At 59.0% G+C, this 14,543-nt stretch overlaps 1 protein-coding gene across 1 annotated transcript in view; it reads right to left on the bottom strand.

Moving 5' to 3' along the window:
* Positions 1 to 8,464: 8,464 nt before the first annotated feature.
* The window catches only part of FIBCD1 (fibrinogen C domain containing 1), a gene marked incomplete at both ends in the record, with an annotated part of 30,409 nt that continues 24,330 nt past the window's right edge, over positions 8,465 to 14,543 (bottom strand). The window contains 2 exons of the mRNA XM_081236335.1: positions 8,465 to 8,724; positions 9,343 to 9,522. Of these exons, the coding sequence (XP_081092461.1) occupies positions 8,465 to 8,724; positions 9,343 to 9,522 (440 nt within the window). The remainder of the gene's footprint in view (positions 8,725 to 9,342; positions 9,523 to 14,543) is intronic.

Genomic DNA, 14,543 nt, shown 5'->3' with positions numbered 1-14,543 from the left:
TGGGCCATATCATCTCAGAGCCGTGGGCTAGAAAATTAATAGCATCAATCCCTCTTAGTTTTCAACTTGATAATGAACGGGTCTGGTTAAGCCGTTTAGCCGGGACGCTCTGCTAATGTCTCTCTGACGTGGAAACGAGTTACTCCTGAAAGCAGGCCTAACTCAGACGTCTCCCTGGAGAGGAGTGGCCGCCAGTCCCCGCTGAGCACCACCTGTGTGCCAGGCTGTGAGTGAAACCTCTACGTGCACGGTTGCACTTTATCTTCATGATAAACCTTATTTTAAGCACGGTTATTCCCATTTTTTTCAGGCAAGAGCACTGTCAGAAAGGCTAAGAGATCGTGCCCAGGCCATACAGCTAGAAAGTGGAGGCTCTGGGGTTCCTGATCCTAATGGCCAGGGGACTTGTTGGCGTGCCAGACCTGTGGGCAGTGCTTTCCGTCCGTACCTGATACTGTCCCTCCTACAGGAGGGCATCCCTTATTCCCATTTATAGAGGAGGGAGCAGTCTCAAAACAGGTGACTTGCCCAAACTTGTCACAGTTTTGTAAGTGACAGAGCTGGGATGCTAGCCCAGGTCTAATTGGGCCTGATGCAGGAATTGCCACTCTACCCCAAGGATGGCGGTCCATGGGGGATTTGAAACAGAAATAGAGCCTTCCCAAAATGCCCCTGCCTTGCAATAATTGCTCGTTCCCTTGCAAAGGAATCCTTTTTGGTAACGACCATGGTAAGTCTATGCTGGCTGGTCCTCTGAGGAGTGGAACCGAGGCTGGAATAGAGAGAGTGGGTTCTGGAGAAGGTGCCACAGACTCCCCAGAGCTCTTTCCAGAAATGGCTCCCTTGAAGACATTCAAAGTGTACTCAGCCAGAAAGCTTAAAAAAAAAAAAATCATAAAAGCAGCCCTCCTCTTCCCAAATCCAGTCCTCCTAAGCTTCCCTCATCCCCTGAGGCTGGAGCAGCCTCTTACCTGCTTCAGGGAAGCCTCTCCATCGGAGCCTGGATGGAGTGGGGGCTTTTCACAAGGTGTTTCCTCCCCATAGAAAGCAATGCAGACAGCTTTTGGACCGGGTGGGATTCCATCTGGTGGATGAATCCACCTGGGAATGGCCTCTGGGTCTCAAGAAGGGGGGCATCTTGATGCACAGAAGGAAGTGACACTTCTCCCCTCCCCTTTGGGGGGACCATGGACCTCTTCAAGAACCTAGTGGAAGCTTGGGACACTCAACACCAAAAATTGGGCCCCAGCACAGATGCAAGACCAGGGGCCAAGCCCTGGAGGGCACCTGTGGCCAATCTCTGTGCTGCTCTGGGCTGCAAGATGAGGTGCTGGTCTCCACGTCTCTGGGCCTTCCCAGCCCGGTGGGTCCCCGCGGTACCTACTGCCCATGCCCAGCTCCTGACCTGGAGGAGGGCCTGAGTGGGGCTCCTGCTGGGGATGGAGCAGCTGTACTCACCATGCTGTAGGCCTGCTCCCAGGAGGGCAGCTGGACCCTGGGCCGGGCTGGGCAGAGCTGCTCTGGGTTCCTGTCCAGGAGGTGTGGCTCCCGGGTTCTCCCTGCCTTATATAGGCCCCCTGGGTGCACTTGTGTGGCGCGCTCTGATTGTTGCACATTCCTGACCCTGGGATTCCATTAGGGACCTGGTGGTGAAGGAGGGCACAGTGTGGACCACATTGATAAAAGACCCAACACAAACAGGATGTGGTCTGATGAGAGGGCCAGACGGGGCTGCCCTTTGCCCAGAGGCCCGCCTTGTTCGGAGGAGTGCGGGCAGCATCCTTAACTATGAGTCACAGGCGTGGCCCTTGAGTACCCTTGGAAGAGGCGTCCGAGCTCCCCTGCAGAATCCTAGCAGGGGTCTGCCTTTGGGGGGTCCGCCTTGCGCTTACTGCTCACACACCTGCCGCCCAGCCAGCACCACCGCCGCCGTGGGCTCAGGAGGTCAGATGGCTGTGAAGCCAGACCTGGCCTTTCACTCTGGTTCGGTGTGAAGTTGTGTTCGGTGCCATAGCTCACCTGCTCTGGAGCCTTATGAGGGGCATCCGGTGCCAAGAGGCTGAGCTGGGCAGTGGGAGAGGGCGCGGAGGGGGTTTGGCGAGCCCCTCCCTCAAGCCCATGGCCCCCGAACCACGGTAGGTTTGCTCCTTAGGAGGGAAGCTCAGTCTTCCCGTCACCATAGCCCCAGGGCCTGGCTCGGTGCCTGCGGCCCGCTTGGGAAAGGACAGACGGACCAGCGAGTGATTTCAAAACTCATCTCCCTCTCTGATGTGAGTCATAGAGATGAGGCTGTTAACCCAGTGTGGGGTTTGTCAAGGGCTGGGTGAAGGTCCTGGTCACAGAGGACACCAGCGTTTGTCATCTCCCCAGGTGAGCTTAAGGGCCAGGATGGGGCGCGTCACGAATTGTCACCTGCACCGCACCCCCACAGTGGGCTTTGGGGCTGGAGGGGGCTGTGCTGTGGGCGCCGAGTCCCTGTGGGATCCACGCTGGTCCAGGCGCGGCCGCGGCCGGGCATCTTGCTCACGCCTCCGGGTGCCCACCCCCCGACTGTTCACAGCAAAGTCTGCTGCATCCCTCCCCCTGCACCTGTGTGATTGCAGAGCGTCCCTGGGGTCTGCTCCGGGCACAGGGAGCTGTGCGGCTAAGCCAGGGTGCGGGTCCCGGTTGGGCAGAGCGCTCTGCAGAGTGTTCTCCAGCCACCAGCCAAGGGGCAGGGCCGGCGCCCAGGACGGGGAAGCGCTGCCCATGGGTGCCCTGCTGACTGGTCCAGCCGCCCGCAGACCCAGGAGCGCCCCTCCCCCTCCCGTCCCCTCCTCCTGTCCCACCGCTGCTGTTGGGAGACCAGCAGCAGATGCCGAGAAGGCCCAGCGCTGCCCCAGCCTCCACTTCTCGCCGGGCCTAGATATGCCCTCTGCTGAGCGTGAGCAGATGCCTGGTGAGGCTGCGGCCACCCTGCAGTTGTCTGGGGGTAGCTGCGCGGGCCAGGCTGGGGACTGAGCACAGAGGATTCCGTCTCCAGGGCCCCCATCCAGCTGGTCTGTCACCTTTGCCTGTGGGGTTGGGTGGAGGGACCGAAGGGCGGAAAATCACCCCCCACGGGAATAGACGGCCTCGAAGACCCTTCCCCGCCCCCAGCGCCCTAAGGGAGGGGCCCGAGTCTTTACCCCCTCATGGTGAGAGGGTGGGGAGACGGAGGCTCCCACGCCAGAGCCCTGTCCTGCGCTCCCCTCTCCGGCCCCGTCCGAGGCAGGAAGGAGGTCAAGAACAGGCAGAGCTCGTGGGCTGTCTTCGGACCCCTCGGGATGGGGTGGGGTGCACTCTGGCCTCCCTTGGCAAGGGTGAGGACTTTGAGAGCAGGTGAGGGCAGAGGGTGCACCCGTGGGCCAACTGGAGCAGGTGCGGAGCCAGGGCTGCCTCTGAGGGCCCGGCGTGCGCGTGCAGGCGCGTGTGCGCACGTGTGTGCCTGTGTGCACGTGAGATGGGAGGTGCGGTGGCATTTTATCTCCCTGGTTCGTGCTGGTTTGTTGAGACACCGGGTGCGGGTTAACGATGGAGTGCAGCCTGCAGTCGGTCACCAACTCGCTGTGAGGCCTTGGGCCAGACGCTTGCCCTTTCTGCCTCAGTTTCCTTGGGTGTAAAATGAGAGGTTTTGGTTCCCAAGCTGCTCTCTGAGGAATCCCTCAGGGACGGCTGTGGAGAGTGGGGAGGGCAGAGGTGAGGTCGAGCCCCGAGGGCCACACCCACCCCAGGAGGAAAGCTCCACTTGGCCGTTGACACATTGGGCGCCAAGAAAATTCTGCTGTGAAAACCACCACTGGCCTGGCTCCCTTCAGGACGGGGGCCTGGGGCTCTGGGAAGTGGCCATAGAAGGTCCCAAGTGTTGGGCGTGGGTTGCGTGGGGGGCAAGACTGGGGGCGAGTATGACAGCCCCAGCCCTCAAGTAGGGGCACCTGGAGCCAAGTCTGAGGCCAGATTTGGTGCCAAGCTTCCCAACTCCAGGGGCTGCCAGGTGATCTCCAGAACTCCCGGCCCAAAAGATGGTTTGCAAGCGCACTTCACTGGATCTGGGAAAGATTCCCTGAACCGGGCCAGAGCAGCTTGGCTTGGTGGCGGCAGGAGAGGGACCCACCTCGGGGGGGGTGGCCCCTGGGGAGGTGGGTGGCCACAATCACCTCAGTGACTTCCCATGGCCTGGCTCAGGGGTGTCACCCCCAGGCGTCCCTGGGGGCCTGATACGAGCCGTCAGTGGGCAGGAGGGCACGCCTGTTGGTGAGACCACTTTCTGGAGGGAAGTAGTTAGTGCTGAGGATGGTCTGGGAGATCTCGGGCCGCATGGCAGAGACCTCTGTCTGCACAGGCGGGCAGTGCAGACGCTCCAGCCACGGGTGCCCTCGCAGGTCGACCCGAGGCAGGACATGGGGCACATTCACTTCCCCTGGCCCTGCACCACGTCTCCAACACAGGCACTCGATAAATGTTGGATTTCATCACATAAACTCAGGAGATTGCTTTGTCCTTAAGCTTCAAATTGGTTTTATGAATAAACAGCCATTAGGGACTGTTTTTCTTAATAAAGAGTCTCGACTCCTCAGGACTCCAGCCCCGGCCACAAGAGAGACCCACAGGGACCGACTGTGACCCTGGGGACCGTGATGGGAAGCACAGGTAGAGAGGCCTCCCCTCCACCCACGCCGACCCCTGGGGCTGCTGGCCAGGTGTGGAGCCGGCTCTGCCCAAGGGTCTCGGCAGCTCCTGGGGGCACTAAGCTGTCTGGGGAACACTGTTTCCCATGCAGAAATAACGACGCTGGGGAGTCTGGGGAAATGGTGCAGGAGGCGTCTTGGAACGCTGGGGTGTCTGATCCACCCTGTGGGGCGCTGAGCAGGGTGGGGGGCAGAGGTCTGAGTTGGTCACCACGAGACTTTATTGGAGACAGGACCACACACACACGGGTGCACACAGGCCGCACTAGCAGCCGTGCCTGCTTTGTCCATCGCAAGCTGCGCTGGCCTCTAGCTCCCTCCGAGCCCCGCCCCTCTTCCCAGCACAGGTCTTGTGTGGAGTCAGGCAGCCTGACGCACAGCAGGTCACAGCCCGGTTCCCCACTCCGTCCCCGCAGTCCCGCCGAGGTCCAACTTCAGCCCTCCGGGTTTGCCGAGTCCTGCCAGCTGCGTGGCCACTCAGGGTTTGGGGACGGCCCTCTCCCTGCTAGCGGATGAAGAGAGAGGCCCTGGGGAGGCCCCAGCACTTGGACCAAAGCCTCATGTCCTTGTCTGTACATCCTCTAATGTGTCCTCCGGTGGGCGTGTGGCTCCTTAAACCCCACCGGTCCGAGCCCTGCTCCCGTCCCCCCACCTCCCCCCTCCCTTCTGCTGTAGCAGAGGCAGCTGGCAGTTCCTGTTGATGAACCCCACAAATCCTCCGAATCCTGGGTGACGGGACTCCCACCTTCCAGGCCAGAGGCCCACATGGATGAGGGTGGGTGGCCGTGGGGGACCCAGGAAGAGGTGGGCCCTGGGATATGGGTATCGCTTCTGCCCCAAGGCAAACATTACACAACCTATTTACATGCGGCTGCAGGGGGAACATGCAATTTGAGACCTGCCCACAGCTCGGTCCTCACCTCCTGTCGACTGTGCTGAGGCCATCAGGGTGGAAACCCAGCGTCCGTCCCTCCTCTGGACTCGGGGAGCAGGGGTGGCCAGCTGGGTGGCGCCCCAGAGATGTATCCAAAGTTTGCGGGGCAAGGAATGCGGCCATTGGCTGATCCCACAGAACCTACCTGTGCTTGTGGAAAGGAACTTTCGGAAGCTTTGGGGGGATAAATGCACTGCCTGAGGATCCCAGTGTAGAGAGCACCCCTCCCCTGCTTGGCTCTCTCCTCATGGGAGAAGGAAGGAAAGTGGAGGGTGGGGTGTCAGCCAGGTCACGTGGTACAACTGGGCCACAGGTACCCCGTCATCAAGCCATCAACTCAGGCATCGTGGGTCAGGGTTCCGGTGCAGTGACCATGGGTCCTGGGTGACCTCTGCACCCATCTGTCATCCCTCGGTCTCGGCAGAGCTGCCGCTTCCCCGGGCTTTCCCAGGGCCTCCTTCCTTCTGTGGTCACTCTCATCTCCAGTGATGGTCATTTGCGCTGTGAGCTCCTCCAGGCCAGGGCCCAGGCCTGCCTCGCCCACCTCAGCCTCCTGGCCCAGGGACTGTTTGTGCTCAGCACCAGCCTGTGAAGGGATGCCCTTTAGGAAAGGGGGTGCGCTGGCCTTAGCTGTCGTCACCATGACTGGCTTTGTGCCCATTCAGCCAGCATCTGATCCGGCCGTGTCCCCAGTGGTGCCAGGCCTGGACTGGGACCGGGGCTGGTGTTCTCCGGCGGGAAGGAACCAGTGTCTGCAGGTCGGCCAGAAGCTCCTGAAAGACCCTCACCCAGCCCCCTGCCAGGCCCAAGCGGTGGCACGTCTGTTCCTCGGCCAAGCCCTGGCACGAATGCCCCTGAGCTTCCTGATGTACACACGCATCTGTGAATCCATTAACATCACTCTCACCAGGAGTGTGTTTGATGACAGATCAGAAAGCGCTTGGCACTTTCTAAAGAGTGCTGGCACTGTGAGGCTGGCAGCAGCGGCTCCCCCCAGCCTGGAGCGGGAGCGAGGGGGAAAGTGGGCTCCCGGGATGAGGACGCAGGGCCCATCCAGCCTCTGCTTCGTGGCTGGGGGCCCAGCGGCCCAGGTGGGCTGCTTCTCTTGGCTTCTAGAGGATGGGAAAGGAGCCAGCAGGGGGGCTCTGGGGTCTTCTTACACACACCTCTGCCACACTGCCCCTACCCACCCGCGCCTGTGTGCTCCCGTCACCGCCCTGGTGACACTGAGCTGTCATCACCTGTTCCTTGGCCATCTCTGATGCCAGCTGAGGGCCAGGAGGGCAGGGATGGGGTCTCGTCCAGCAAACCTTGCCAAACGCCGACAGCCAGGTGGGGCTAGAGGGGACCGGCCAGGTCACGTGGTGAGCCAGTGGCGCTCGGGGCCTTACCTGCTGCCCCTGGCCGACTCTGAATTATTATTATTGAAGCACAAAGCTTGGTGGGAGGGGAAGGGAGAGCTGAATCCCGCGCTCCCCCACTTGACTGCCTTCAGGTGTCCTGTATCGGAAGCCCGCGGAGGGCTTCCCCCCTGCCTGAGGAGGGGTCGCTGGGCTGCCCACCCTCTGGGCGGCTCTCCAGGATGACCTCGTGGCCCCCTCGGGTCCCCTCAGGTGGGAACGTGGAAAAGCAGCCCTGCTCTTCCTGGCCGCTGGCCTTGGGAACCTGTGTTTCTTGTTGGGGGGAGCAGTAACAGTACATCGGGCGTTGAGAGGATTCAGTGAGAAACGTCTCTGAGTGCCCGGCGGGCACCTCAGTCTCCCCCACTTGCCCGGTGAGGCCCTCCCTGCCCCCGACTCCAGGTGGCAACACCCCCAGCCACCAGCAGGGGGCGACCTCCCCACTGAGCAGTGTCCGGGTTGACCTGGTAACAGCCACCAAACCCATCTGGGTCCAGCCTTCACCCTCCAGGCCTGCTCCTAGGAGGTCCTAGGGTCCCAGAGTCCCTGCCTGGAAATCGGAGGTGGGGTGGTACAAGCCCAGCCACAGCCCAGACCAGCCCAGCGGTGCAGGCCCCGCCCCTGCCTTCCACAGGCAGGGGAACGGGGTGGGGCGAGGCTCCAGCTGCTCCGGGAAGACAGGAGGAGGGCAGGCACAACAGCCAAGGGGACTGGGGACGTCCCAGGCCTGCAGAGACAGCGGGTTGGCTCGGGGGTGGGGAAGGGCTCCAGGGAACTGATCTCAGCCACCTTGGGGGGTGCGTTCCCGAAGGCAGCTGCACCCCAGCCTGGCCGAGGGGCATGGCGGGATGTGGCCACCCAGCCCATGGGCACAGGCAGCCCTTAGCACCAGCCACTCCCCAGTCCTTGGGAGAGAGGGCGGACCTCCAGGCACCAGAGGAACGAGGAGGGGTCCGGAGGGCCAGGGAGGCTGGCCTCAGACCTGCCCCAGAAAGAGCTGACCCTTCCCTCTGTCTGCTAAAAGGGCTCCAGGGGTGCCACCTGCCCCTCCTCTGTGTGCCCGTCACTCCAGGTGTCTGGGCTGGCAACGTGGAAGGGCTGCCAGGAGCACGTGGCAGATTCCTGGCCCAGGAAAGGCAAACAGCCCAGGAGCCAAAGTCTGGGCAGGCAGAATTTGGGGTGGTCAAATTTGCCCGGCCCACAGCAGCCGGGGCAAATTGGGGATGGGGACAGTGTGAAGGTGACGTGTGGCCTCACTGGTTCAGGGAGTGCTCTCCATCGCGAGGGCGGGTCAGTCACGTGCGGGCAGGCGGGCGTCTGAGCAGGAGTGGAGTTCGGGGTGGGCGTGGGGATGGCGGGCAGGGTGGGGGGTGGAGGGGATGGCGAGGGGACGGGCGGTGGGCGGGGACGGACAGCGCGCCCGTCTAGCGGTCCTCACGGACCGGCCGGATCTTCATCTCGGAGAACTTGAGTGAGTACTGCCAGCCGGTCCAGGAGGACCACTCGACGCCGTCGGCGTAGGAGGCGTGCGCGCCGCGCAGGTACTGCCCGTTAAGGTTGGATGTGTGACAGTTGCGGTACCACCAGGCGCCGCGGTAGAAGGCCGCGCAGTTGTTCTCCGAGTGGTCAGTGTCTCGGTCCTTGGTGGTGAACCTCATGCCGCTGTGCTTCAGGAGGGAGTCCCCTGCGCAGGTGCACACACAGGTGTGTACTCACGGGGGCACAGGGGCGTGCATGCATCACAGCTTCCCGTACACAATGCAGTCCCCTGGACGTGCGTCCAGGATGTGCGCGTGCACACATGCAGACATGCGCGACCCCCCCCCATGCACACTGGTGCACACATGTGCGCGCACACCTGCCCCGCCGCCACGCTCGGTGTCCACGCAGCTCACAGGCACGCACGGTGCCGCCTTGGTGGTCCCTAAGGCTGTCCCTGCCTCTAGGCAGCCTCTCCCTCCTCCTAGCTTTGTCACACACTCCCTTTCCTTGCTTTCTTGCCTTGGCCTGAGAGGAGAGACACAGCCCAGAGGGGGTCTAGAGGCTCAGCTGAGCCCAGACTCCAGCTGTCCTGATTCCTGGCTCTGAGCTCACTTTGTTCATCTGCAAAATGGGTGATTTTGCAGGTGAGGCCCTGCAAGCTTCATGTGGCTGGTGTGAGGACCAGTGGGGACTGGGAGGTGGCAGTGAAAAGCCTTGATCCTGGCCCCTGGCCTGGAAAGACCGCCTTTGTCCTCCCAGCTGGGGAGACTGCTAGGCTACCCTTGCCCCTCCCCATCCCCGCTGTAGCCCGGAGCCCCACCTGCAGTGCCCGAGTAGTCGGCCACAGTGAGCGGGTACCCGTCTTCCTCGGGGTCCACGGAGAACAAGCCCACGCTAAATCTCCCATAGTGGGCGTAGGCTGTGCCGTTGTCAAAGTCCTCCAGGTCCACGTGTAACTCGTAGGCTGCCTGTGTGGTCAGGGCGTGAATCCTCTTGAGCCCTGGAACAGGGGAGAGAATGGTGGGAGCAGTTGGGGGGGCCTAGGAAGTGACGTCCCCAGAGAGAACCAAGGACAGACAAGAGTTAAGCTCACGTGGCTGGTGACAGAAAGGGACAACCACCACCAAGTGTATGCCGTCAGTCCTGGGCTACTTCCTTCTTCCTGCAGGCCTGTGTTTGGCAGGAAACAGGACTGGCAGTTTTTCATGTTTCATGTTTTCTGTGCTCGCTTTAAGTCAGGCTGTGCTTTCCAAATGTTTTAAGCTGAAGGCTGGTAGAAAGGCTGCAGGAGTCAGGAAGAGTCTGGAAACTCTTCTGGATTGGGGGTGAGGGCCCCTTTATCTTCTCTGACACTCTGGGCTCCAGCCGGACGGGATCTGGTACTCACATGCACTTCCCTGGCCTCTGAGCCTTTGCACATGCTGTTCCCTCTGCCTGGGACACTTGGCCCTACTCCTCCTCACCTGGCTACCTTCTGTTCATCTTCAGGTCTCACTTCCTCAGGAAGGCTGCCTGACCTCCTGTGGAGGTTGAGGACCTCTGCCAACCCAGGTGCCCCCATCAGTGTTCATCATTCTGGTCCTGGCTGCCTGCTTCCTTGTCAGCCTTCCCCCCCGCCGTGCAGAAGCTCCATGAGAGAGCAACACAACTGTCCCGCTCACTGTAGAACCCCAGCATCTGAGGGTGGGTCCAGCGCACAATAGGTGCTCAATAAATGCTGGCTTCGTGGATGAGAGGCAGAAGACCATGCCCTCTGCCGTCTCTGGGGCCTGGCTCTGGATGCCCCCTTCCTCTCCCACCCCACCCCAGCCCCCGTCCCTCCCCTCCTCAGTTCTCCTGCGCCCTCCTTGGGGGTCTCACACCAGGCCCTCCCTTCTCCCTCCCCACACCCACTCACACTCAAGGTGCTTCCCTGCCGGTTTGATTACCTCTTGATTAAGAGGGCATTTAATTAAATGCCTTACAAGTTATCAGCATCGAGTGACATTTCATCAGCCGCCCCCCCCACCCCACCCCACTTTCCTTTCCTGCACAGGTCAGCGTGTGCACGCCCCTAGGGTGTGAGGGCTGTGCGGTCCCCTCCCCACCCGGCCCAGAGGAAAGCTTCTTGTCCAGGGTCCAGGTCCAGGGCAAAGGAGAAGGAGCCATGAAAAGAGCAACAGCCGTACAGACAGCAGATCTGCCAGAACCTCAGAGCATCCACCCACGTTCCTCACCGAGGACCCAGCCTCGGGAGCATAAGGGCCTCGTCTCCCTGCCTCTCTCGCTCCTCCCTGGGCTGGAGGCTCACAGCAAGCTGCTGTCCCTCTCTGGGCCCCAGGCTGCACACCCGTGGAGGGAGGGCCAGAGGGCTTTCCAAGCTGTAAAGGGCAGACTATAGGCAACACTGACAACAGCTGCCACCCCACCTGGACAGCACTCACAAGTGCTAGACACCACTATGAGCGCTGCACGTGGATTAATGAAGCCGGTGGGATTCAAACGCGTCCAGTTTAATTAAAGTGTCCCTGTATGGCTCTTAGAACAGTGCCTGGCCCATTGCACACATTATCCAGGTGTTTGCTGCTTCTGTCAGCATCCAATGAGGCAGGTGCTATTATTATCCCTGGTTTATAGGTGAGGAAAATGAGGCACCAAGAGGTTAAGGAACTGGCCCAGGTCACACAGCTGGTAAGCGGCAGAGCTGGGATCTGAACCCAGGCAGACTTGCCCAGACTGTGCTCTCACTCAGTACTTTTTTTTTTTAAGGTATTTTTTCCCCAATTTTAGAACTCTATTTATGTTTTCAAAATGGACACTGCTTTACATCATCATCATGAAAATAACGCATGGTCTTTAAACAGAGGAACAAAATCCAGTAGTACGTGAAAAATGAAGTGAAAATGTATCTTCCCAACTCATCATCTTTTGTAAACAATTATTTAGAATTAACTACTGTTAACAAGTTGATGGACATACTCCAAGACTTTTCAAATATCTCATTCAGTTCTTGCCCAGGACCAATAATCTGATCCAGGAATAGGGCAAGAGGGAGAGCAGCCCAGGGGGGATGCTGGAAGATTCCTTTCCCCACCACTGAGTGGTCACTGGTGCCCATCATTAGCACCCCACTCTTCCGGGCGAATCAGGGCTCCATGAGCAGTCCCAGTGCCCATGAGGGTGCCCTGAGGGAGGGCCGGGTTCCTCTGGGATTTGGTCCCCCTCGCCTCTATCCTTCTCCCCCTGAACGCCACCTCCCTCCCTGCCTCTACCTCCCTCAGTCTTTACTCTCTGGGTTTTTCTCCAGCCCTTGTTGATATGCCAGGATGCTCACAACCCTGGGGGTGAGCCAAGATCCAACCCCATCCTCTATCAGAGTTCAGATCACAGACAGTGGGGAGGAAGACACTGGTGGAAGAATACTGAGATGCCCATCATCACCCCAGTGAACTCCCAGATGGATAACAGACCTGAACCTACCACCTAACACTGAAAAAGCATTTTAAAACTACTCCTATTTTAAAAATTTTTATTGATATACAACTAGGAGGGGAAAGCAGGGCCTAAAATTCAGAAGATATGAAGGAAAAGACTAGCAGAATTGACTACATAAAAATTGAAAACTTCTAGGGAATAAGCAATAATGTTATCAAAAAAAAACAGCTGAAAGACAAATGACCAGGAGTAACTATGTATCATGTGTATCTGACAAAGAATCAATAACCTTAATATATAAAGAGCTCCCATAACTCAATAAGAAAAGACAAAACACGCGAGGAGAAGGTGACAGGAGAGTGTGGAAAAGCAGAGGCAAGGAACAGCACAGGGCAGTCGAGGGCTGGGCTCAAGCTGACATTCTCGTCAGGGCTCCCTGTCTGTCAGGAGCCAATCAAGGCCCCGCTTAAATGCTTCTCCCACACCCGGTGGCTGCCGACAGATTTCAATTAAGATGCCAGGAGTGGCAGAGGCACCAGTGCTGCTCCAAGGGGGTGGGTGGTGCTACAGGAACAGGGTCCCCACCTGGCCAACTTCTCCCTATCTTTATACACCCACCTGGGTGTAGGGGACGGGGAAGGGACTCCCCACCTGGAAGCTTCTCTCCCCTGACCCCTATCCTGCCCTGCTTTCGTTCACTCAGTTCAGAGTATGGTTCAGAGCTTGGATGGACTCCAGCGCGTGAGTCCTGCTCAGGCTTCCCCGACCCCAACTCGTGCGCGTGCACATACACACACACACACCAGCCTATGACTTGGGTTACTTGCCACCTCTCTGGGCCTCAGTATCTTCATCCCTAAAAGGAGAGGACACGGCAGTTCCATCCCCCTTGTGTGGGCATGCGGCGTCAGGGCTGATGTATATAAAATGGGCTGAGTGCACAGCAGGAGTGCGGTACGTAGGGGCTGAGGTCATGAGGTCCATCTTGGGGTGTCTGGCCTTTCCTGTGGCCGGTGCTCGCCTGGGCACTGGGGACACAGTGGAGGCCAGGGCAGAGAGGGTCCTGACCCTCTCATGGACTCCAGGTGGGGTGGAGATAGACATTAAGCAAATGACAGTGCAAAGCAGGTGCCTCTGTGCACAGGAGAGTGGGCAAGCGTCTGGATCCTGCCCCTGGGACCCACCTTCTCCTGGGTGACCTGGGACCCTCCTGACCCCCCCCTGGAGCCCAGACCTTGGCCCCCAGTGCCCCCTGGTTAGTGGTCCCGGCCAGCCACATGCCTCCACCTTGCTCTCCCCTCCTCCCCTCCTGCCTGGCTGGGAAAGGTTCCCGAAATCCGTGCCCAGGAAAGCTGAAGGGGGAGAGGTATGTCGTGAGGTGTTCAAGGTCATTCGAACGATGCTGGGGAGGGGGAGGGCGGGGGGCACGTGGCTCCAATGACATGTGTTTATTTTATGTTAAAAATATAAATGGGGGGCTTCTCTGGTGGCGCAGTGGTTGAGAGTCCGCCTGCCGATACAGGGGACACAGGTTCGTGCCCCGGTCCGGGAAGATCCCACATGCCGCGGAGCGGCTGGGCCCGTGAGCCATGGCCGCTGAGCCTGCACGTCCGGAGCCTGTGCTCCGCAACGGGAGGGACCTCAACAGTGAGAGGCCCGCGTACCGCAAAAAAATAAATAAATAAAAATAAATTAAAAAAAAATAAATGGGAGATGACTGCTAAAGGGGCACAGGGTTTCTTTTGGGGGTGGAGAAAATGTTCTGGAATTAGATAGTGGTAACAGTTGCACAATTCTGTGAAAATACTAAAAACCAGTGGGACTTCTCTGGCAGTCCAGTGGTTAAGACTCCATGCTTCCAATGCAGGGGGCATTCCTGGTTGCAGAACTAAGATCCCACATGCCACGCAGCATGGCCAAAAGAGAAAACAATAATGATAATAAAAACCACTGAATTGTGTCCTTTAAAATAGTGAATTATGTTTCAAACAAACCAAAAAAACCCCAAACCTGACCTCAGGCCACAGCTTCCTCCCAAATATATACATGACCTCTGACCTGTGATGTTTATGGATGTTATTCTTTAGAATGAAATTATGTGAGATATTTACATTTTAAAATACTGAGTGAATTTAAAGATAAATAGTAAGTAAATAATAGTGATAATAATAATATTAACATAAGCTCATTGAGCCCTTACTTTGTGCCAGGCAAGGAATACATGCCAGCCCTGGGACCGTGGGAGCTGTGGCCAGGAGCACCGACTGGCCGCTGCTTTTGGGAGATGCGCCCTTGGTGTCCAGAGCACAGCATCGGCAGTGCTGACCCCCAAGAGCAGGGCTGCACTGGGGTCGTCCTGGTCCTCCAGCACCTGGAACAGTGCCCTTGCACTGGCCACAGCTGCCTGAGCCGGGACAGCGACCAAGTCCCAGGGCGTCCCCGGCAGGAGAAGCACACATTTCTGCGGGACACCCCCCCACCCCCGGCGAGCGCACCGCCTTTGGTTTTGTGCTCGTGGAGCTCCTTCACACTGGACGCACTGATCCCCTCTGCACGTAGCACCAGGGAGACCCGGACGGCATCCACATGAGGAGGGGGCTCGGATGT

The sequence above is a fragment of the Mesoplodon bidens genome (genome assembly GCF_964165515.1).
Source record: "Mesoplodon bidens genome assembly, chromosome: 6".
Lineage (NCBI taxonomy): Eukaryota > Metazoa > Chordata > Mammalia > Artiodactyla > Ziphiidae > Mesoplodon > Mesoplodon bidens.
Note: the sequence above shows the minus strand (reverse complement) of the source record. Positions and strands in the feature narration are given on the sequence as shown.